We start from the raw sequence: 25,223 nt of genomic DNA on the forward strand, positions 1-25,223 counted from the left end.
ACCCCCGCCTCGGGGTGGCCCTTGTTTTATGCTGTTCATGCTGTCCATCAGCTGGAAAATCCCACAGGAAGATAGAGCCTGGACGCAAACCCACAATCATCTGGATATCAGGCTACAGAAACCTGCCCACACAGACGCCTCCAGGAATCCCTCAGCAAAATCATTAACGTTCAGGTCACCAGGTGCCCTGAGTGTGAGGCATGCCTTTGCGTTTTTAAGTGTGTAAATCTGCCATCCTGGGCACACAGATGCGGCGGGGAGGGGGGGGGGTAATATTTATGGGACCCCAGTAAAAAAAAAAGTCACCCCTCCTTGCATTTACTTTTCTCTGAGACTTTCATCCAAAAGCTACCTTTGCAAGGTTTCCAATTGATGTGTATTGGGATTTTAACCACCAACCTTTAATTTGTTAGGGCAGTGCACAGAGGAGAACAAAACTAAATGAATAGTGAGTGTGTAAAGTTAGAGTTAGAGTATTTTATCTAGCTATTTGGTCAGCAGAATATGCTGTTTCAGCATCTCCTACATAAGGAACATGGTAATTAATATTTAGTGTAATGACTGTCTGTGGCCAGCGGGGGAGCCCATGCAAATGTGTGGTTTGAAAGGCAAACACCGTGAGGGGGTAGTCGTGCCTGTGGCTGCTGGAATATTCCTCTTTGCGGAGTGAAACCCGGGACTACCCTTCATACAACGGCAATTGCTGTGTATGAATCATTGCCCTCAGGTGCATCCCGCTTTGTCCTGCAGAACAAACAGTGGAGTGTGGAGGCCACGGCGTGGGAGACAACCCCTGCCTCTCCGGTATCGCTGGAGAAACGCAGACACGCCTGAAAGTGTCAACATCGGCATGATTTCCATAAGCCACAGTGATGGCATACCTGACCTATATATTTATTTGTGTGGTGCCACACAAAGGTAGCAATACACAACAAATGACTCATCAAATGTCACAATAAAAATGGGTTCCTTTCAAACATACACTTTCTAAGTGTCAGGGTCACTAAAATACGGAATACGGTGATAAGGTTGGATTTCGCTTAGTCACTTAATGGACCTGCCCGCCCTAATATTGAAGTGACGCCCTTTGGTAATACCACTACCGACTGGATCCAAGGTTGCTATACGGAACCCGATATTCACAGTACCTTAGAAACCTTGCTGAGCTAGCGTTTGAGCACCTTCGTCTACCGACCCCCACCCTTATTGGAAGTAACAGTTCATTTCCTGCTTCGTATAATAATATGAACATTTATGTTGCCAGTTTTAAAAAAACTCTTATTTTCATATTAGAACCGTTTACGTTTAGGTTAAACGAATCAATATTTCAGTATCGATCTGCACTTCCTACAATAAACGGGATACTAGCCTATCCCCGTTAAACCATAACTCTGACACCGCAGTAGAGTTACCTTCATCATTAGTATTTCGGCTGTAATACCTTACAACAAAATGAAGCAACACCGACTAGTTTCCCAGATGTCTTTAGGAGCGAATTTCAATTGATTTTTCAATGTCTATAGTTGCACATCACGGTGAATAACTGTGTTGCTTTCCGTAATGATTAGACACAGTGTAATTATTAATAAATACGTATAAAATACATAATCTGGTAATTAAATGGCGTGTATTGTGATGTGTCTATTCAAAGTCCAAAGGGTAGGATTCACGAAATAATAACTATAAAACTAAATAGCTGTCACTCGCTTACAGTCATTGGAAGTGAATGGACACAGTGCTGTTATTAATAAAAATATCAGGTTTAGTCTCACTGGGTACCCGAAGTGATTACTAGAGTGTATTGGCCACGCAATTGTAATTGGTGTGCACGCAAAAGTATGATCGAGCATCTTATTTTTCTTGCACAGGCCACTTAATTCAAGAGTTCCGTAGTTACTACCTCAATGATTTTTGCGACAGGCAATACCTGGAGAATGGACAATTTCATGTACATCATGAACTTAACTGAAATCCATAGAAACTCTATTTTGAAAACGAAAGCATGGCGGTAGCCTTACATATATTTGGTCATTCACAGGAACATGAGAATCCTTAGCCATAAAAAAGAAATGTTGCAATTAAATACAGTGTTTGAAATTTGCGCAACTTATTAGGTATACGCTAAAATTACGTAATTTATAGTTCTGATTTAATGATTGCTCCACCATTTCACACAAATAGACACTACCATTGTAGTTTTAAGATCAAATAACATAAAACTTGATAAAATATTTATAAATCTTTCAACTTTACTACAAGTAACCCACAACAGACAATCAGTTAGTATAATAAGATGTACATTCATTTCTTCAAAATCGACATTTATCAACAATATATTTTAAGTACTTCTGTTGCCAAACTAAAAAAAAACGTTAGAGGAACCTGATATATTATGTTACGGTAATGAGTTCGTGAGAATGATCGAATACGTGAAAGCTTCCGCGTTTTCCCATTATTCAAATTCAAATTATTTTTTTCTGCTGTGCATTCAAAGCAAATCTGTAAACAAGAAATTTCGCCTAACTGGCAAATATGGTGTAAATCTTACAATTATTAGTAACGTGGACTGTATGTTTAGAATGCATAGCAGAAAAAAATAATGTAATGAACTGCATAACCATACGCCGCGATGTATTATTCCAAACCAATGTCTAGTCACTGTCACTAAAAACCCACACATCTACCCCATTTAACGTAGAATGGTTACCAATTACGAGTATCCCGGTCAGGTAGGTCCGTTGGGTGTATGTATGAAGCGTATGTATGTGTACCAATATACGGGACGAACATACACTGAACAAAAATATAAACGCAACACTTTTGTTTTTGCTCCCATTTTTCATGAGATGGACTTAAAGATCTACAATTCATTCCAGATACACAATATTACCATTTCTCTCAAACATTTCTCACAAATCAGTCTAAATGTGTGATAGTGAGCACTTCTGCTTTGCTGAGATAATCCATCCCACCTCACAGGTGTGCCACATCAAGATGCTGATCTGACATCATGGGTAGTGCACAGGTGTACCTTATACTGCCCACAATAAAAGGCCACCCTGGAATGTGCAGTTTTGTCTCACAGCAAAATGCCACAGATGCCACAAGCATTGAGGGAGCGTGCAATTGGCATGCTGACAGCAGGAATGTCAACCAGATCTGTTGCTCGTGCATTGAATGTTCATTTCTCAACCATAAGCCGTCTCCAAAGGCGTTTCAGAGAATATGGCAGTACATCCAACCGGCCTCACAACCGCAGACCACGTGTAACCACACCAGCCCAGGACCTCCACATCCAGCAGGTTCACCTCCAAGATCGTCTGAGACCAGCCACTCAGACAGATAATGCACGGCCCCATGTTGCAAGGATCTGTACCCAGTTCTTGGAAGCTGAAAATGTCCCAGTTCTTGCATGGCCAGCATACTCACCGGACATGTCACCCGTTGAGCATGTTTGGGATGTGCTTGACCAGCGTATACGACAGCGTGTACCAGTTCCCACTAATATCCAACAACTTCGCACAGCCATTGAAGAGGAGTGGACCAACATTCCACAGGCCACAATTGACAATCTGATAAACTCTATGCGAAGAAGATGTGTTGCATTGCATGAGGCAAATGGTGGTCACACCAGATACTGACCGGTTCTGAGTCCCCAGACCCCCAATAAAGCAAAAAACTGCACATTCCAGGGTGGCCTTTTATTGTGGGCAGTATAAGGTACACCTGTGCACTACCCATGATGTCAGATCAGCATCTTGATGTGGCACACCTGTGAGGTGGGATGGATTATCTCAGCAAAGCAGAAGTGCTCACTATCACACATTTAGACTGATTTGTGAGAAATGTTTGAGAGAAATGGTAATATTGTGTATCTGGAATGAATTGTAGGTCTTTAAGTCCATCTCATGAAAAATGGGAGCAGAAACAAGAGTGTTGCGTTTATATTTTTGTTCAGTATAAATAGCTCATTTAGTATTTGGACACAGTTCAGGGTCCATTGAAATGATTATATAAGAAATAGTTGTTTCAAGAAGAGAGTGCTGAAACCAGTGTGCTTGTTTTTGTTAGCAAACTTCGGGAACATTTCGGGAAGGAGGTTAAGTATCTGTTGCATTTTTTGTATTTGCAATTCCTAGGGTAAATTCCTCAGTCCAAGTTTTCCTTGTCTATCATTTCCTTTGTACTTCTGTACAGATTATAGTTAGGTAAATGTCATCACAAAACCTGATTCTTTTCCCTTTCCTTGCATGGAAGATTGTAGGAGGATGTACACTAGTGGCCAAAATTGTGGAAACACTTTAGAACTTAATTTGCTGTTGCTGCAGTTGCTCATTTAATAATGGGCAGAGTGGTGGTTTTGAGGCCGGGGATCTCTGCTGGCAACTGGAAGGTTGCTGCTTTAAATCCTTTGAATGCCAAGAGTGATTCTACTGTGTTGGTCCCTTAAGCAAAGCCCTGTAATGGCTTTGTGCTGGTTGTGATGTTAACCTACATCCAGCCCTCCAAGCTGGTCCTCTATAACTTTCAGGGAAAAATTTGGGGGTCGGTGGTAGACTTGGTTCTGCAGCTACGGGATAAACCTTCATGCTGTTCCATTCCACTCAAACTAGGGTGGTGCTGAGGTATCACTCACCGCACAGCTGCACTTGGGTTCACATCCCTGAGGTGGTTCGTCATGTGGTGGATGTGGGAATGTGCTGTATTAGTGCATGCTCCTTACCTCTCTCACTTCTATGGAAAGATCTCTGAGGGCCAGTTATGTTGGTTTTTATGAATGGATGAATATATACCAAGGTTTTCGTACATTTTTTTTTTTTTTTTTGCTGTTGCAACTCCATTAACTGACCTTTTACGTGGCAATAGGATTTCCAGTTGGTCAGACGATTGTCAAAATGTGTTTGAATTCGTGAAAGTCTTTTTCCACATGGCATATATCCATTTTGCCTGCCTTTGAGTTTTCTTGTCCGTTTAAGCTGGAAGTGGGTGCTAGTATTACTGGGGCAGGTGCAGTGTTATTACAGAAAGTCTCTGAAGGAATTGACCATCCCATTTGCTACTTCTACTCCTAGGGTGACCTACAGATAGATCCATGTCACAGAAGATATAGAGCTACATTCAAATCGGAAAGACTCCCATGCTTGGCTATATAGTTCAGATTTTCATGTGGTTTGAGTGGTTTCTTTTCTTGAATAATAATTTTTAAAAATTATTCAGCTGTTTCACAATAACTTTGGTGACACGTACATGCATGACAAGAGACTGACTAATTAACACAAGGAATAAACAAAGTGCTTAAGTGAAGTCCAGGGTAGTTATTCACGAAGCAGGATTGAGGGAAAATCTAATATATTTCGACAAGTGTGGCTCATTTAAGTGGGAATTCCGTTCCATCAACGTGTCTTAAATGAATCCCTGCAGAGCTACCATGGTAACTTAGGCGAGTGAACAAGTCTGCTAACCAGGTTAACTGTCTGGCTTAGTTAAGCGTTGTCTCAAAGAACGTCCGACGTGTAGGAACAGATTCCCACAAGATCGTTCTGTCGGACGAAATTCTGCGATCTCACTACTAATGTGTTGTAATAAATATAATAAAGCCTATTTAAAAAAATCACGTCTCAGCATTCTAATTAATTGCAAAATAATTCAAATAAAAGCGTACCCATATTAGAAAGGTCAAACATGATATGCAATGACTGAAATTGAAAATAGGTTAAAATAATATGAACAAAAAGATATTTTTATATTTTGTTTATACTCACTGTGTACTTTGAAAGTTTACTAGTAAAATAGCAAAGACAAGATACGCTTATATGTGCAGAACATTTCACAGGGATGGGATTGAAAGTATTTTACGGAGATCACATAATAGAGAATAATATTATACAGTAAGAATGACACACGAACTCACTCCAGAAGGTTCCCCGTTGGCTATGGGGATCGAACCAGGAACTTTCGCGGTGTAAGGCAATACCATAAACCACTGCATCACCATGCCACTATACTAAGCACTTGTAACATTTACGTAACTTACTCATTTAGTCTGTCTGCAATTCATTGCCAAGCCAACTCCCTGGCTGTATTTATGGCCACAGTATTGCCTTTTTAGCGATTATACCTTTGTATTTTTCATACAGCTCCATCAGCAGCGTTTGTTATGCGGCGGGAGAAAAAAAACACAACTCTCGTTTTACACACTTTCCGACTCATTTGATCGATCTATCGGTCATCCATTCATCCGGCTTCTTAAATATCTCGGATGTGCGCACTAAGTGAGACTATGCAAGTCTGTCTTGTATGAGCCATGATTAACTAAAGCTGAACTGCGTTAATGGAACGACATGAGGCTAAGTTCATGGCGCTAGTTTGAGTCTGACTTTTTCGGGAAATTCTGGCTTTTTTATAGCTACTTTCATGGAATACCCCCAGGTTGTTTTAATTGACATGGATTATCTGGTCCTCCTAACTACTCTAAGTTTAATAAACATCAGTTAAATTACTGTTCCATCGAGAAGGAAACCTTAGCTTTGCTACCGGTACTGCAATATTTTGAAGCTTACCTTGGATTCAGTTCTTTCCCCACAGTAATTTGCACTGACAGCAATTCATTAGTTTTCCTAAGTCAAATGAGTAACGGAAGCCAAAGGTTAATGAGGTGGTATGTGTTTGCTCAGTTGTTCCCTTTAAATATCAAACACAAGAAAGTGGTTGAAAATATTGTTGTAGATGCCTGGTCCCATGTCGATATGTGGCTTATTTTTGTGTATTTTTGGTGCTCAAACACTGGAGATGTTTGTTCTTCTGGGTGGGGGTGTCATGAGCGATGATACTTCATATTGTGCCTGCATCTTTTCCTTTTCTCTCCATCTTTTTTCCTTCTAATAATAATAATTGAAGGGGGGATTCATACTCCATGGTGAATTGTAAGAGGAAGATGCAAAGGATCACTACAATAGTGCTCTCCCACCTGAGGCTACCTGATCACTCTCTCTGCTGGTAGACAAAATTTCTGGTTGTGGATGCAGAAAAGTGTCTGCGTCTGTATGGTGATGTGTGATTGTATTCCCCTTTTATCATTTTGTGAGATTGTAGCAGGTATAGTTAGACAGTTCGTTGTTAGTGTCCGTTTCGCTTTTGTTTTGCTTGGAGAATTTTTCATTAGTGCCCTTTTTGTTTATTTTGGCTTCACTCAACCCTGAGCTCTTGGCTTCCCTTCATAAAAGTGGTTTTATTATTCATTATTAAACACTGTGCGGCTTGAAAGCTGGGAAGCAAGAGGGTGGGAAGCATCTTCTACAATATCCCTGTTATTGTTATGCTCTCTGATTAGTTGGGTCACAATTGCTTTGTCAGTCATTAACAGAAATCTTCTACTAACCGAGCCACACAGTGGACTGTAAGTCACACATTTTCTTGGTATATCACAATATATGCCCTGGTTCTTTTATTAATATGCCATAGTTTCTCATACTAGGTTGCCAGGGACCCAAATTAGATACACACATTATCTGGAAAAACACAATTCTTCCACAAGACTCTTTGTCAGCATAGAGGAATTTCTTGGCCAGGGACTTTTTTAAATATTAGTCATATTGCAATCTGGAGAAGAGGAGGAGATTATCTTTTTTTTATTTGTTTTACACAATGCATAGCACAGGGGCTAGTGTGTGGCTCAGTGTGTTTAGACCCCCCCCCGCCCCCACCATTGACCTTTGGATAACCCGGCCCTGTCTTATTAATTGTACATAGCACTCCCAAATATTTGTGTCACATGTCATGTTTTGTCAAAAGGCAGAAAATAAGAAAGTTGACTCTGGAGAGAGTAGTCAAAAGATAAAACTTTCCATGTGATGCTGCTCTTTTCCTTTTGCCAGCTTGACACTAGCACTAAGGACATACTCACACTTGGCCTTGTACTGTGCACGAGCACAATCGTTCCCTCTCTCCAGTCCCCTGCTGGTCTGCACTCGCATTGCACTTAACGTTCCGAGCCCAAGCATGGTTTTGCCATCACGCTGCAACTTCCTGTACTGAAGAGAAAACAGAAAGAAAAGCGCTACTGTACAGCACAGAGAAGTTCATGTTTAATGACCTTATTTTGTGGTTTATTTTGAGTTGTTTTGGGCACCATGACGCATTACTCTTTTGTAGATTTATTGAGTGACAAACAGTATGCAACAGAGTGATTTTTATTTAACCATGCTGCACGTCTGAAAAGATGAGAGGTCTCATATTGTACCAAATATCTTGGGGGTTTTGTGTGTTGCTCCTGGATACTCCCATCACCCAAAATTACCAGCAAACACCATACCTCTGCTGCAGACCATTTTTCATATTTGTTTAATGTTTGTTGCTACCCAATTTGGACAGCCTACCTGATCCGTTTCTTCCAGGTCCAGCTCATCATGCTGTGTATGTGTGCATGCGTGTGCCACTTACATGATTGATGTTATGTCTGTGTTCTGTGCTCAGGCACGGTTAGTGATCATGCTAAATGCGTACCGGGCCAAAATCCAGCTGAACTATGTCCATGCCCACCTTTGCAAGCAGACCCAGGCATGGTTCAGCATGCCGTGGCTCGGCACAGTACGGAGCAATTACACTAGTCAAAGAACCTGGACTTCAAACATGCTCGGGCATCACCTAGTGTGAGTACACCTTAAGACAGCCTGCTAAAATGTCCACGGAGACACTGCATTCATTACACCAGCGTGCAAATCGAATCTGAGTTCCTCCATTTCTACAGCTTCATTCCGTTCTGCATGCCGCGTCAGAAATATACACCATTTCAATCTGCAGCTCTGAGGCAGCTACTACTGCAAGAATATGCAACAATGAATCTTGACTGGTTCACTTTTAATAAAAATATTTTTCAATGCTAAGTAACGAATGACGGGGGCGCTACCATTTTAGCACTTAAATCCTGCAGAGAAGTCCCAGGAGAGCAAGCAATGGAAATGATTCATGGAACACGTGTTACTGAAATGCAAATCAAAGATGGATTCATGCAAAGCATCGCTGAGGTCATGACTGCTGAAAGCATATAAATGTTACTGAGGTGGGAAGCGGCAGTCAGACCAAACTGTCATCTTCCCTTTGGAGAAAAAGCTGGACAGAATATGAACGTCTTGGAGCCCCTGCTGGTGAGTGTCCTCTACTTGTTCAAGAAACTGTAGCAAGGGATTTGATTGGTTGGAACCAGTTAGGCTTGCATGAAACACCTTTCGCGATTCATCAGAAAAACTAAGAGGGAAAAGGTAACTTTTTACAGAAGCATCTTTATTCACTGAGATCTGAACGTTCCTGGTACATGTACTAGGAGGGTCTGGATGTATCCTAAACTGCTCAAATATAAATACAGTTAAAACTTAACTTTGGATGAGATAATCAGCTAAACTGTGAATCAAAGCATCTCATAGGAACAGTCATGACCTTACGGATTGGTACCCTAATTAAACAATCCCATCTGGCTCTAATTGATAAGGATATTCTTCTCCAGAATGCTATTAATGAGCACTGAATGAGATCAGGAGAAGCAGGAAGAAGCGTCTTCTGCCTGTGTGCTGTTGGGTATCTATCTACTGAGTTTGAGGTTTTTGGCTTTCTATCCCGCTCACAGGTAATGCTGCTGTGCATACCTCCATCTCTATTGCACAGTACAGACTGCCACCCAACAGGCAGACACTCGCCTGAATCGCTGGGGAAATGCATACCGTATGGAACCACACTCAGCCTGCACATAAACAGGAAGACTGCAAACAGATCGGTGGCCCCCTGGACATACATGTGAGTCCACGAATGACATGCCGCACAATGTAATGAGATGGGCCAGTGTTCAAACGTGGCCCCAGAATGTTTCGGTTCTCCTTTGTGAGATGGAGTATGGGCCAGGATGGGACAGCCATTTGTATTTAGCTGGTACTGTTGACATTCTATAAGAACTTAAGTTCCTGATGATGCCACACAATGATATAAGGACGAACTCCCTTCTTTCCTCAGATCAGACAAAGCTTCTGACAGGATCCCAGAGACCATCTTGATTGCCAAATGTGACAAAAAGACCTGCCTAAATGACCCCAGACTGGTGGTGACCCCAGTGAACATGACCATGCCAGTCTTCTACAGGCGGCACAACAGTAACACAACTCGCTACCATCTGGTCGTTGAGAAGTTCAGCTTTACGGTGGGCTGCACGTGCATCTGGCTGAACCGAAGGACTCGTTGAGGCTCGCCGGGCGCAAGGCTGTGTGGCGTCGGCTGTGACCACAGGGCTGCATCCACACAGGGAACATTCAATATCCATGATATTTTAAAGTGTACCTTCACCTAAGGAATTAAACATATCAATACAGAGTAATATAATGTTGAAATTAAGGTTAGCTTCAAATATGAATTTTGACTATGAATACTGTAATTTTCCTTCGGGTCAGCCTAGGACGCCATATAGTAGTGACATGTGTGAGATAGGGCATCACCCGAAAATTCATAATACAGAGGCTTTGTTCAGTGATTCAGTGACTTGCGCATGCATTGGCCACAGGAAAAATAGGGAGTCAAAAAGTCAGACCAAAGGTTTTATACAAAACATCTTTTCCACCCATGATAACCACAAAACAGCTAGCGGATGTCATAAATGGTTTACTGAGAGTCTGGAAGTACCGACATTTAATGATTCCTTGCTACAGGTTATGAAAACTCTGAGATGGTTACAAACTAAAATAAAATGTTCTTACTGCAATATCTACCTATGCTTGTGTGTGCATCATTTGGATTTTTTTTTCTTTTTTTTTAAGTTTTATTTTCATTTGAAACTAGTTAAGTTTTTAGTGCGGTTTCATGATTTTATTTCCGGATGTAAATCATCCATTACATATTTTACTTTAGGTTTTAGTAATTTTATTTTTAGGGATGGATGGAAAGTTCTAGGCTTCAGAGCACTGCAATTTAATGCTGCTGGGTTTTTCTATGAGTCAAGGGCATTGCACAGAACGATCAGAAACAAACAAATCAGTTTAGCGAAATAGTAAAAAAAAAAAAAAAAAAAAAAAAAAAACCTAACATTACTATGCTAATAGGAAGTATTGGACATTTGTTTTTATTTTGGTTTATTTGTATTATTTTGGAAGCAATATTTATAGTTCTTATATAGCTGCAGTTTTATTTTCATATTTTATTTCAGCTAGTAAAATTCGCATTTTCATAATCATTTTAAATGCGATTCAAAAGCAGCTTTGCTCTACAGCGCCACCCCAGGCTTGGCAAAGTACGTGTTTGCCCGTTGTGTTGTTGCTAGAAAAATATTCCAGATCATACAGTTCAGCTCTGCGACCACTAACGTTTAGGCACTGGCAGTACCAACTGCAACCTTTTAAGCAGCATCTTACATACGACATAATGCATTTTATTGTTCAAGCAACAAGCACAAAGCAATGACACCAGGTGCCACAGTCAAGAATAAACTTATGAAAAACTTACCTATGTCATACAAGTACAGAATGAACAAGCCAATGCATCATTTCTGAGTTTATTTAAACAATTTTCCATTACAGTCTGCAAAAGTACAACAATCCTTGGCAGAAAGAAAAGGGGGTAACCTGTCAGACAGCTGCACTCCGCATCAGCAGAGCACCCATGTGGGCTTTAAATCCCAGTGCAGCAAGCAGCTGGCTGAGCTGAGCTGTGGTCTACCATGAGCTGGGTGACAGTTGTGTTTACAGCTCAGCGACACATCAGTGCTGTGCTGGCCACATCTAGCTCTCTAGCATAGAAACAGACACGTATGGCACGTATGGGGACAGAAGGGTAGACCTCAGGGTCAATGTGCCCGAGAGAAAGAGGTCAAACCCAAGCTTCAACATCCTGCACGCAGAAAAAGGAGAGAAAAAAAGCTGAGCATAAGCACAGGCCCGCATTCGTCTTAAGACAGCAGACAGAAACGCAGGAAAAGCCAGCATATTAAAGGCATGTGATCAGCCTCTAGCTCCCCAGAGCGAGGTCTCTGGGACCATGCATCCAGGACCCTAATTTGCTGGCTTTGCCCCAGTTTCTTTTAACTTCTTTAAACTGGTACTGAATTTTAAACTTATCAAATGGGAGGGAAAAGAATTTGAGCAAGAAGTACCCAGATACACCTTTATCCATTGATTAATAGAAAGAATCACCACTTCATGTTATGGAAAATATGTTAAACAGTGCTGGCAAATCAGGGACAATGAAGGGCTCAGCTAGAATGGCACGCACAGAGGGGGGGTGGGGGGGGGACAGATACACGACCCCGTGGCCAGGAGAGTGACCCTCATTCCTCCACAGCCTGGTGCCCTTATAAAATAAGCAGCGTTCAAGAGTGAAATCCGAGCATAAAGCATTTTCATTACGTGTTCAGTTCAAATCACACTAAGTGCACCTTGCCAATGTACTGCGATGGAATAAGGGGCGAAAAAACGACAGCTTATGCACAGACATCTACGAACGCACATCACAGTATGAACAGTGCTGCCGGGCAATAGGCTCTGCACACCCTCAAAACAGGCTACAGCTCTCTAGATCCTGTTCTCCCAGTAGCTTACCTGCCCCAAGCCCCCCTTCCTCATGGCAATATATACAGTTCCACAACAGAGGTGAGAACACTTGCAAATTTCTGCCAATTTTCCCCAAATTAACAGGCATAGCTAACATTGTTGCAAAATATGGCCTCCATCTAATCGTCAAGTGAACCATTTTCCACTCTCATGTTCAAAGGATTTAAACAAATTGCCTGGAAAACAGCAGAAGCAAAAAAATTAACCAGCCTAAGTGTAAAGGAAGAAGCTGAGGTGCCCAGACACCAGATACTGCCAGCTACAGACATGCCCATTCCAAAACAGCGACTCCATCAGCTGGACAATACCGGTATTACAACACGAACACATCAGACTTTCTGCAAAGCCAAAGTCCTACACATCTGAAAATTAAGACACTAAATAATGAAAACACATCCAAATTATAATCCAGTAGTGGGGGTATATGCACCAGGAGCCTTTCACGCTCTATTCTTGGCCATTAACCTTATAATTTAGGAGACTCATCCGTCTACTTCTTCTCCTTCTTCTTATCCTTGAGGAAACAGAAAGGATTCAATGTCAGTCTCCATTTTCACCAGTGGTAGCACCGCTAAGAGTCTGGTATCTAGAAGTCCTGCATTTAACTTCATTCATTCCCTAATATCTTACAGATCACCCAATGCGTCGAAGCCTCCATTTTTAAACTGACACACATTTCCTGTTCTCCATTCTCAAAAGGGGACTTACCCTTTCATTCATGGACAGGATTATCATGAGTTTCTTGAAGATCGTCACAAAGTCAAGAAAGAGCTCTACACAGTGCCTAAAAAAGAACAGACCGCAAATAAAACTCATTTAGTGAAAGGGGGGCGTTTCTCATTTCCTATTGGTTACCCAACCACAACCAATGAGAGATTCATTCGTCACACCCTCCCCCCATGTACTAACCGTATATGAACCATTTCACTTTTTTTTTTTTTTTTTTAAACCACGGTATTTGTCTAGCATAGCATATTCAGATGAAGGCCTCAAATGACCCCCACAACAAGTTACTAGTAAATCATATAAGGGTAAATAGGATGGGACAGAACTAATTAAACTGGTAGACATGTGCCATTACAGAAACACTGGGTACTTCTCAGTAATGTAAGGAGGAGCTATGTACCAGATGTAGTCCTTGTCATTATTCTCGGCCTTCTCAATGATGAGCTGAGTGTCAAACAGCACAAACCCACACATGATGGCCAGCCCAAGGTACACGTGAGCCTGCATGTGGAGAAAGGGGTGGCGTTAGCCAGCACACCATGAGGGGTAGTGCCCCATGCTGACTGGTGAGCGACGCCAATGCAAAGGCACAGGCTCCGTATCTGACCTTAAAAAGCACCAGCGATCCAAAGAAGAGGTTGAACATGGACACCAGGAGCAGAACAGACAGGGAAGATGTTAAAATACCTGGGAGGGGGGGAGAGAGAAGGCACTTTCACCTGTTTAAGTCAGCTCTAGATTTAAAAGGTAACCTTGAAAACAGTGTCTGATTGCACTTTCCAGGGGCCACAGGCAGCCGTGGACGGTTCTCACCTCCCAGGAACAGATAGCTCCGGCGCTGGGCATAGAGGGCACTCAAGGTGAAGCACAGGAAGATGATAGATGTTCCAAGGAAGGCCGACACAATGATGCTGCATAAACACAGCATAGCAGTACTCAGTTCACACTGAAGCAGACATTTATGTCGATGGAAATGTGCATCTGTGTACAGAGGAGGGCTGGGCAGTATCACATCAATATTACTTTGTGCATGTGCAATAATCACCAGAGGTTCAGATGACAGGCAAAATGGCCGGACACCAGCTTTACAGTACTATATGGATGTTTATGTACTTCCACAAATTACCTTGGGGGGGGGGGGGGTCTTACCTCGGATTAACAACGATGGCAAAGTCAATAAGAGGCCCAAGACCAACACCTGGAGTTATGAAGAAAAGGAAACTGAGAAGCAGTCTCATTATCCTACTGCTACAGTGACAAAACCAGATATCAGACGTGTATCATCGCGAAGCGTCACCCGCAGACCACCTAAAAAGAGCCCAGCTCACCGGTAAAGAAAGCGAAGCCTGCAAGCATCGCGAGCCTCTTCTTCTCAGACTGCGGGCTGTGCGGCGTCAGCGCCAGGCAGGCCATCAAGGCCAAGGAGCCCAGCAGGGACAGAAACCCTCCCTGAAAACAAGGAGAGGGTGGCTTTGAAAGCACGACCCACGTGACAAAGCAACCTTTTTACTCCCAGTGCACCTTGGGAACACGGTGGAGCGAGCAGGTGCCTGTGGAGACGTACCTGGAGGAGCCGGGTAACGACGTGGACGTAGGCGCCGGCCGCAGCCACAAACATGCACATGGAGAGGGAGGAGTACACATTCTTCAGGTGTTGCCGGGTGGAGTGGGAACTGGAGAGGGATGCAGTAGGTAGGGGAAGGAGGAGGTGACGCATGGGGGAGGGCCAGTCACATGATAATCGCAGATAAGGCTGCCATTCAACAGTTTTTTTTTTTTTTCTATCTGCAGATATACAGGTGACCCTACTGGTTTATCAAGGTGAGTGCTATATTAGTAATGGGACAATCCCCAGTTCTCTCAAGCTGTGGTGAAACGGCCATGTTATGTGTAAATTTCCCGTGAGAGACCCTGTGTACATGTACACGCAGACAGACTGCGAGCTAAAAAAACCACAGGGTAACTCTCAGCTCCTCATCCCTGGGTTATGGGCAAGTCTCTCTGCTGCAACTTAATGTCCATTAAGTCTGCAGAGTATCCATTCCTTTGGATGGAAACAAACAAACACACACACGCACACGGTTCCTGGCCCCGTGACGCAAACGGAATGGGACTGAAGGACTCGCTAATGTTAGCTCAGTTCATACTGTGGACACGGAAAGAGCCGAGAATTTTAAGATAAGCAAACTTTCACTTTCACTACTGACATACAGATCAGGCCATTGCGCTCGCTCTAGTTGCTTTGACTCCTATTCAAGCAGAGCAAAAGCTTACATCTGGGAGAACTTAAACAGGGCGTCGAAATTGATGTTCCGGTCGAAGACGTTCATCTTGGCTTGTGCCGTAATTTCAGCTGGTTATCGGGGTGACACGGTACCTGCAAACAACCAAAAGAAAATATTAGTAGAGATCAAGCCACCCTTAAATCGGACACGCTGTCATTAAAACGGGTGACGAATGTTTCGTAACAAAATAAAACCCCGAAGAAGAGGAAATGGGCCTGCGAGAGAGAGCGAAGAGTGGCCGAAACACGGCTGGCAGCCGAATAGTAGTTAGTTAATGGTTAACCGCGGTGATACCTTCACACACACACACACACACACACACACACACACACACACACACAGAGAGATAAACAAAGCAGCCAAGTCAGCGAGCCTTGGGTATCCGTCACGTTTTCATACTTGGTCCGAACGCTAAGACAAGCCTATCAAGACACCCGGAACGTCTCGGTTCGGAACGCAGGCCGAAAAGTGGGCCGCCGTCGAACCGGAAAGGCTTCTAGTCGGCCGCGGAGACCCTGAGAGCAGGCCCAGGCTCAGGCTCCGCACCCCGTCAGGCGGACATCGGGAGAACCGACAAAAACGGACGGACCTCAGCATTGACCACAGACGACAGAGAGACGCCGCTCACCTTACCTTCAGCGCTGGGATTCGCAGTTTTATCGCTCTTTAGGGGCAGTTTTAGCGCAACACTCCACCAACGCCCGCTCGCGTCGCTCTATCTCGCGCGCTCTCGTGCTGTCCCGCGCCGCGTGCTCGCGCTCACGCTCCTACGTGCAGCTTCGCAGTCTTGTGTCACGTGGAGGACGCGTCATCGGTGACGCGTGAGCAGCGACTGATGAAACTCGGAGAAACATTGAAGATGATGCGTCTCTGTATGAATGATAAATGTAAGATAACAATCACATATTAAAATACCAAGTTAGCATGAAGTTAATGTGACTGAATGTTTAAACGCACGCATTTGTTGCTGAACGTCACGTTGTAGAATAACGGTTCGTTTTCGAGAGCTGACTAGACATGACAATAGTACTTATGCTTTTATTCAGTCACACTGTATTAATATGAAGAACTTACATTACATTGCTGAAAGTCTGGCCCAGATGTATCGCGACATGCATAGGAGAGGTTGGTGTACGTAGTAATCTACGGGTGCTGTATTCCAGCCACTGACTGAGAGCGTGATTCACTTAAATCAGCGGTGGCCGATCTTATCCAGAAAGGTCCGTTGTGTATGTAGGGTTTCGCTGCAACTTCTTACTTAGATTATTAATTAGAGGACTGATTGGAGTCCTCACACCAAAGTCTGAACAGCTGACCTAAAGGTTATCCCAAAAACCTGCAGATAAGACTGGCCACCTCTGACTTAAGTTCACCCATCATTATCTAGTACAGGAATGATTCCCGTGAATTAGTAATCCTTATCAGGGATATGCAGAGGAGATGGGCTAGCTGAGCAGCTGCCTCGTTTGCCCGAACGTCTGGAAGTGCCGCGTTCCCCTTTTGTATCCCTGAAACAAGTTACCCACCACCCGGCAAACTGTACCTGTTCGAGCAGCTGCCCCTTGAAATGTCTCTCCATGACGCTGGTCCTTATATTAATCTCACTATACAAATGCATTTTCTTGACCATAACAGACTATAGATGATAAATTGCATCCCAGCATATATATCAAATAAAAATCACAGAGTAATATTTTTAGAATCAGTTTTTTTCACCTTTTTTTGGAATTCCTATACAAGCTGAATTCTCAGTAGAAGTAAATAATAAATGTCACTGTTTATTTCTAATATGTCTCTTTAAGTCCCACCCTTCCGGTTTTGTATCTCCTGCAAATGGCAGTATGTCAAGTACAGGTAGGCTGTATTTACAACCTGAAGTGATAAAAATGACAAAAGCTTGTAGTATAATTACTGTAAGTAGAAAATGAGAAAACAGAAAAGGCTTTATTAGTATTTCTGGCAGCGGGGATGTATGCACCTGGCAATGGACTGGTATCTTATCCGGGGCGTATCCTAGCCTCATGCCCTGTTCTGGCAAACTTGACATGGATAAGTGATTGGGGATGTTGAAATAATGTCTTTTATTTTTCATTTAACTATCAGTGTCTCCATAAAGATCCAAGGTCACTGACATAGAGGCAGATAAGTGACATGAATAAGACTCGCACTGTAAATTACGTGTAGCGTGTCCCAGCTTACCGTGTAACTCCAGTGTCCTCATGGTGTGAAGAGTATACTGTGCTGTTGTTCATCTCAGCCAGTTGACCTTGGACCCCCCAAAGTTTTTTTTCTTCCTGCTTAGGAGTTTTTGGTTCCTCTCCTCCATTGTCATCTGGCTTTTCTTTCTTTCTTTCTTTTTCTTTCTTTCTTTGTCTTTTATTTTCCGTTTTTGTGTATTACTCTGTCTTAATGATGTTGTATTACAACACACCATATAAAATGCCTTGGGGTGACTCTGTTGTGAAAGGTGCTATATAGAAAATAAAGAACTGAACACCAGAACATCTATGAGGTAACCAATGTGAAGAGAACATGGTGGAAGTACTGGTAAAAAGGCCTAATTTTACCACCAGAACTGTAAAAAGTCACATTTTAAATAATAAACATCCCAAAAGATGAAAAACAAAACAAATGTGAACAGCACTTTAATTATAGGTCACCTTAATACATCACATTTTCCACAAAGTGGTTCTAGTGCAACTCACTGCAAACAGTTAAGTAAAAGCATCGCTGAACCCTAAACCCCATTTAAACATTGTGTTGAAGCCAAGCTGGTATCAAACGATTAGACAGGCCCTCCGGACCCATAATGGAGAAATCAGACTTTTTAGTCACCTTAAATCAGCTTCAGCCCAGATGTGTTGCATACAGCTGTGTTTTCCGCACATTAAAAAGCTGAGGAGATTCTGAAAAGGGCGCAGGGCTTCAGAGCCAGGCCACCTGCTACTGCAACGTTGCAGCTCTCCTTTTAGTCTAATTCACAAGATTCAAAATCATTCTGCTGCAGGGAGGTGGGAGATGTTAAGGTGGGACGATTTCCACAGAGCACATTACACAGCCCTGCTGGATGGGCCTCCCCTCAAAGACCTTAAGAAGACGGCTGGTATTAAAGCCAACAGCGTTTCGTGCTGAATGGCACCGCTCTGAAGTGCCGCGGTGCTCTGGTCCCCAGCGACAGGCAGCATGTCAAGCAGCTGGGTCAGGCCAGGTACTCTCAGGTCGGGGACCCGGGCCGCTGGGAGCACCTAGAGGGCAGAGGGCATGAGGGTCAGCTCACAGGGCAGTGCATGTGTGGGGGGGGGGGGCAGGTGTAGCCACAGTGGGCTCCCTGCTGGGCTAATGGTGTAAATCACAAACAAAAAGCCCCACATATGCTAAAGAAACTCACACAGAGCGCCCTCTGCAGGACATACCCTGGACAATCATCCAGGCATGAGGCTTCACATTCCGGTTTATCTACCAGCCAGTGACATAGCGCACATGTCCTACAACAAGAGGACACAGATGAGAGTGCTGTAAGACCCCCACACCCCCCCCCTGAAAGAAGCCCAAAGGCTTCTGGGCCGAACAGCTCCATCCGGTCAACACTCAGTCAGACGCAGGCAGCCGTGTCCTGGGACAAGTAATCGAGAATAGGCCGGGTCCATGCAAACAGCCTATCCTGGATTACTTGAACCAGGCAGTGGCCAGAGGCTGTAGATACAGGTGGTGGTGGTGGGGGGGGGGGTGGTTAAAACAGAGAATCCCCAGGGATGAATCACCATAAGACTGTCCTGTCCCCTCTTGTCATACAACAAAACTTTACAGGTCTCTAATAATATTTACAGCTGATTTCCCACGTTCATCATTGACACAGTAAATGTACAGTTTTAACATTAAATTACATTAAATAACAACAGCTTCCGTAATTTTCTTTCAATAAATAAAGGCAAATTAATTAATAAAGGTTCATACTGAAGCATGCGAATGCCAGCACAATATTTACGAGTGGAACACAAAGCAGGCTGCACATCATGCAACTTTAATGCACTTTACACCTCAGTTCTCAACTGACATTGTCCTGACAAACCGTCTTATGTAAATACAGAAAATAGTTAATGTCACTGCTTATTTTTATCTTTATTGTATTTACTTTTATTGAATTTGTTTTATTTTTCTTTCTGTGCACTGCATACTTCCTTTCACGCAAGTAAATAAGCATTTCACTGCACACACATAAATTGTATGTTTGTGTCAGTCACAAAACTGAAAAAGTGATTAGTAAACAAACCCGGGGTGCAAAACAGTATTTAGCCAGCAGAGGGCGCCCAGCACCGCATTGCTCCTAACTTGCTGAATGAACATTACAGTATCACACACATTACACTGCCGCCCCTCTCAGTTTCTCAGGCATCACAGACCTGGAGCTTTCACTCGATGTCACATGGTGTCACACGGTCCCTTCAGCTCCCACAGGCGCGATGAAACCTGCTCTGCTCACAACCTGAAAGACAGAATGTAACAAAGGGCTGGAGACGGTCTCCTCTCACACAAGGGCCTGATATCAGCAGTGGCATTCCCAGTCCTGCAGGGGGCACTGGTTTTTCACTCTTACAGCCATTTACTAACAGGTGACCTAACCTTCAGTCCTGGACCACGAGGACAGTGATGTCACAGGTCCACCATAATCTTGATGACCTGATCGCTTTGTGGCCGAATCTTATTCCGAACCCTATCAACCTCAAAGGCTTTTGCAGAGAGCGCAGCCTGCTGACACTTTTAAAGGGAGAACTGCAGAGAGCTGTGACCTGAAAGTTGTGCGTTCCGGTCATCCTTGACCGGCTCTGCATGCCATGGCTCTAAATCACACACGGGTGTGTGCTGCTGCTGCCGCTGAATGCTGTTTAAATAGCAGCCTGTGGCCGTCCTCGGGGTGCTTCGTGGGGCTTTAAGTTCCATTTGCAGGAATGACCCAGCCCCCCCCAGACAGTGTGCCTCACGCACTCAAAGAACCCGACAGCAGTAAGCCAAATAAATCCAGGGAAAGGGGGGTTCTTTCCCTTGTACCGCCCCCTTCCCTCCCTCCCACTTGCTCCCCCTCCCCGCCCTTCTTCCCTCCCTCTCCCTCTCTCTCTCATACACACACTGTTTACGGAGTTATTTACAGAGACTGCACGTCACCGAGACACCAACGGACAATTTTAACCTAGAGGGGAGGAAGGGAGACTGAGGTGTGAGCGGACAGCACCGCTGAGCACTGTTTTATATATATTTACCAGCAGGCGAGTTCGCCTGGTACCTGGTCTCTTAAAATGCAATGAAACCCAAAGAGGCTGCACACTAAGAAACAGCCGGCCAAAGCTGCCCTGAAATCACACTGTGCCTTTGCGAACATGAATGAAATTTAAGAGCCCGAGGAGGAGCAACAGTGTCACCTTGGTGACGACCCTATTCGCTTGGTTTGCCGCACAGTATCCGGGGTGGGGCGCGGGCTGGGGGCGCCCCGAGAAGAGCACCAGTCTGCTGGGGGGAGGAGACACCATACATACAAGTTGAGGAGGTGCTCACAGGAGGTGCTCAGAGGCCATGTCCAGTCTGATTCCAAAAGCCAGAGGAGACATACAAGCCAGGGGGGCCCAGTTTGGGAGAGGAGCACAATCCCAGGGGCCATCCTGCACACATAATCTGCTTTTAATGAGGTCGGCTGCCAGTGGTATGTAAGCGCTACACAAGGCGCGGAGGAAGGGAACACGCATGTGGCGTGTGAGAGTGCGGCCTCTCTGCGACTGAATCAGGGGGGTACCGCTGAGCACTGCTCCGTCTCCCAGACTCTGGACCTGAATCACATCAGAATGTAAATGTACTGACGTGTAATCAACGTAGCGCTTTTATACGCTCAAAAGCAAGATGGCCAGCAGGCAGCTCAATTGGTCGGACACCAGTGGCTGTGGGCAGAAGGTCACCGCTTTGAATCCCCTGGCTGGCAGAGTGAGTATTTCGCTGCTGGGCCCTTAACCCTGGAGAAGCAGTTGCCCAACCTCTCACCTGCGCGTCTCAGAGTGGGAGGCGCGCAAATGAAGGAAATGAACAAAACATGAAATATCTCTAATGATTGGACAGCACTGCCTAAAACAATAACATCAAACCAAGAACAATACTAAGACGAAAAATCCAACTACAGCTTGGCAGCTAATTAAATAAGAGCCTGGCACATTGTCACAACCCCCTCCCAGCCGGCTTATTACGCAATCTCCGCCAAGCACGGCTGCCAGGCAGGAACCGAGACCGTGTGGAGCGACCCTGCCGCCACCACAGTTTCTTATGTAACCCCTGGTGGGAAGAGCTGGAGCCCACAGGCTGCTGTGACTGTGGTGCTGTTTCGTACCAGTTTATGCAGTCGTAGGGAGGGAAGGCAGCCACTGTACACAAGGATCCTCTGGCGACAAAAACAAGAACGTGGCCCAAGTTTTACAATCCAGACCCAGAATGGCACTAAATTCAGTCACCTGGTGGACAGCGGGATTTCACAGCGGTGGCTGCGGTGAATCCTCACACCCCAGCGGGAGGGCCATCCAGCAGCGGCGTGTTGTGCTTAATCATCACTGGCCAGAGCGGACTAAAGCACCAGTGAACAGATCAAGATAAAATAATGATGAATGGGATTACAAATCATCTAAAGTGTGTGTCACAGGAAGCACGCAGAGCCCCATGTAACCTACCTGCCTGCACCGGGACAGGCGAGTCGCTTGTGCCAGACAGTCAGGGCGTCACTCAAACTGAACGGAGCCGGACGGGTGTGGTCTGCAAAAGGCAATCGCAGCGGCGTCAGCCCCTCCCTCTCACGTCACTGCATTCCTCTCACATGTAAACGCGCCAGACACAAGAGTTGAAAGTGTCATCGCCGCAAAGACCCAGTCACTGGGATCGGTGAGGCAAACCTCACATCCAGTCAATCCCGCTGGCGAGATCCGGGTAAGGTGGGATCACACTGTGAAGCCCACTTCAAGGGAACCGAAAATACGAAGCAACTGGATTCATTACTAAACCAGCAGAAGATCAACTGAAATCTCAGGCCAGCATTTCACTGCAGAGGTATTTTTATGATAATCGTATTCAGCAAAGCTGTGCGTCACAAGGACCTCCATAAAAACTCTGGAAACGAAAACAAGCGAACAGCTGGTAATGAGGAAAAAGGCGGCTTGCGGAGAGCTGTGTGAGAGCACATGAACCAAGTGACCTGGTACAGGCCACGCCCCAAACACTCGAATGACCCGGTGCTGGCCACGCCCCAAACACACAAATGACCATGTACAGGCCACTCCCCATTCGTGCATGGCCCCTCACACAAAATCTCAGCCCTGTCCCCAGCTCTGGGGACCCTACAGATCATTCTGTTCCATGTTTATAAGCAGGGCCATACATAATCATCGACCAATTATATGCCATTCTCAGGATGCTAAAAAAAAACTATTTCAGAATGCATAATGCATGCATACATTCAAACAAACTCAGAGGGGCCAGCCCTAAGACATGCACATGTGACGTACGACCACACTCTCAGGAGATAGAGGGCGCTCTCTCTCTCCCATTCTCTGCCAACCACCATGCCAGGCGCACTGCTTTCCTCCATGCTTTCTTTTGTTAATTCAGGGCTGCTCTCACAAGTTCAAAACACTCCTGTTGTCAAGCAGCACAACAGGCTGGTTTAATACTAGGTTTCCCATCACTGAACATTCAGAGGACACCTAAAGCACTTTTCATGGGCATTTTCTCCCCCATTAAACCTTCACACAAACTTTCTGAGAATATGATAATAATGAGCGAGCAAACTTCCCGTAAAGAAAACCATAAAATGTCCCTGGATTGCTGACACAATCAAATCATGTTCTCCTACAGCCATCGTTACAGTTACAGGCCTCTCTGAGTACAGGAAATCCCCACAGATGCCAGAAACATCTTCTCTATTTGGGTGGGACTTTAATTAGAATAACTAAGATCTCCAATCATCCTGGTGCTCTCAGGTGTGTTACAGCCACATATGACACATATGAATTAAAGTCACAGATTCCATTACTGGACAATGTACAGCTGTCCTTCTCATGTACAGGATGTATATACTTACTCACTTCCAATCTCCTGCCTGTGTTACACAGTGTCCGAAGCACACTATTCAATATTCACTTCACACTATACACCATATGAATTTGTGGATTTGAGTTCTTGCAGCAGGGAAGACCCGAAGGTTAGAAATCCAGTCCTTGCAAACCCACAGTGGTTGCACGAGGAACTAACCCTGAGCTCCACTGAGAAGAAAGGAGACAGAGAGTCAGGGCCAACCCTCATTTTCCTGCTCAACCTATTGGGTGGTGCTGGGTTACGTCACAAGTGTAACATAAACTGCTGTAACATGAAGCACTTGTAGAAATTGCACTTTGGGTGTACATGGTCATAATTTGTGCTGTATGTAATTAAATAATTGCTGTATACCAATAAAATAACAACTAGACATTAACAGCAGTTTATTTTTCCAATGAATAAACTGGGTCCCTATTAGGTAACAGGACAAACAGCATGGAATCTAAATTTACAGAAGTATTTACAAGCTAGTTTCACAGTTTTGCTGTGCAAATCCAGTAAATGCACATCAGCTTTTCCCTGCAGTCCTGCTTATATATTTTACTTTTGCATGTGGGAATAAAAAACAAAGAACACAGCTCCACAGTTGTTATACAGCTCGCTCATACCACTATACCTCAGTTTGTTATGTAAACTGTTCTTTCGGTTAAATTTAGGATTAAATTAAATGAAAATGATTAAATTCAACTCAGTGTAAATTGGCAGTTTAAAGAATGCATTTTGCAACATGAGCCATATTACAAAACAAAGACATTTAACAGCTAACAACCTAACTTTACTACGTGTCGATAAAGTTAATCAAGCAACAATTAATTTGTTGCCTCATTCAAGTCTCAGATTTCAACAGACAAATCTGTTCTGTAGTCTTGATGCTTGAGGTGACGTCGGTGTGACATTCCTCAAAATCACAAGTGACATAGCAAGGGATGACATCATGACAGGATGTAGGACCAGTGCAACCCAAGAAGCCACTTAACAGACAGAAACGCTACACCTACCCATTCAAATAGAAGACAAGAAAATGATGCATGAAGATATTTAAACTTGCCACAAAGCAGTTCTATATTCCTGGTAGGAAGTAGTTGTCAGGATGCATGCTTTCTGCAGTAAAATCTGGGAAACGCATGGTATATTCCCTGGAAATGAACACACAGGAGACAATCCAGACACTGCTTGGTTCATAAACCTCATATGGCGCACTAAGTTTAGAATTAAAACTGAACAAACCATGTCCCACCTATATGGAAATGGATGTTTCTCTCATCCTACCCTGGCGAGTTCGGCGGAAAGAATCGCACTGATTTAATAACCACGAAGCGAAGCAAAGCAAAAAAAACAACAACTAAATAATTATTAAAAAGTAACAACAGCCATCACCACCACCACAACAACACGAAGCAAAACAAAAACAACACCGACGTCAACGCCCATTTGAGGCTGAGACGGGCCAATCAGTGTGGCGCGCGCGCAATGACGCCACTCCCCGCGCTCTCAGCCGTTGGACCGTTAGCTAAGCAGC

The 25,223-nt window shown here is 44.2% G+C and overlaps 1 protein-coding gene across 2 annotated transcripts; it reads right to left on the reverse strand.

The window, feature by feature from the left end:
• Positions 1–11,508: 11,508 nt before the first annotated feature.
• LOC125712797 (probable Bax inhibitor 1) lies at positions 11,509–16,379 on the reverse strand. Of its 2 annotated transcripts, none has more exons than XM_048983245.1 (10): positions 16,223–16,379; positions 15,579–15,681; positions 14,869–14,977; positions 14,633–14,753; positions 14,454–14,502; positions 14,118–14,215; positions 13,912–13,991; positions 13,705–13,805; positions 13,287–13,362; positions 11,509–13,092 (listed from the first exon to the last, which is right to left on the reverse strand). In XM_048983245.1, the coding sequence occupies exons 2-10, from the start codon at positions 15,632–15,634 to the stop codon at positions 13,069–13,071; spliced, it is 714 nt and encodes a 237-aa protein (XP_048839202.1). In that variant the 5' UTR covers positions 15,635–15,681; positions 16,223–16,379; the 3' UTR covers positions 11,509–13,068. The 2 variants fall into 2 exon arrangements, with proteins under 2 accessions (XP_048839202.1, XP_048839203.1); XM_048983246.1 differs by having other exon boundaries at positions 16,218–16,363.
• Positions 16,380–25,223: the final 8,844 nt, after the last annotated feature.

The sequence above is a fragment of the Brienomyrus brachyistius genome, chromosome 18, assembly GCF_023856365.1.
Source record: "Brienomyrus brachyistius isolate T26 chromosome 18, BBRACH_0.4, whole genome shotgun sequence".
Taxonomy (NCBI): domain Eukaryota; kingdom Metazoa; phylum Chordata; class Actinopteri; order Osteoglossiformes; family Mormyridae; genus Brienomyrus; species Brienomyrus brachyistius.

Coding starts and splice junctions, on each gene's coding strand:
- LOC125712797 (XM_048983245.1), bottom strand. CDS start 15,634: ATGAACGTCTTCGACCGGAACATCAATTTCGACGCCCTGTTTAAGTTC. Junction 14,978..15,578: donor CTGTTTAAGTTCTCCCAGAT/GTAAGCTTTTGC, acceptor ATCCCTCTCCAG/TTCCCACTCCACCCGGCAAC. Junction 14,754..14,868: donor TCGTTACCCGGCTCCTCCAG/GTACGTCTCCAC, acceptor CCTTGTTTTCAG/GGAGGGTTTCTGTCCCTGCT.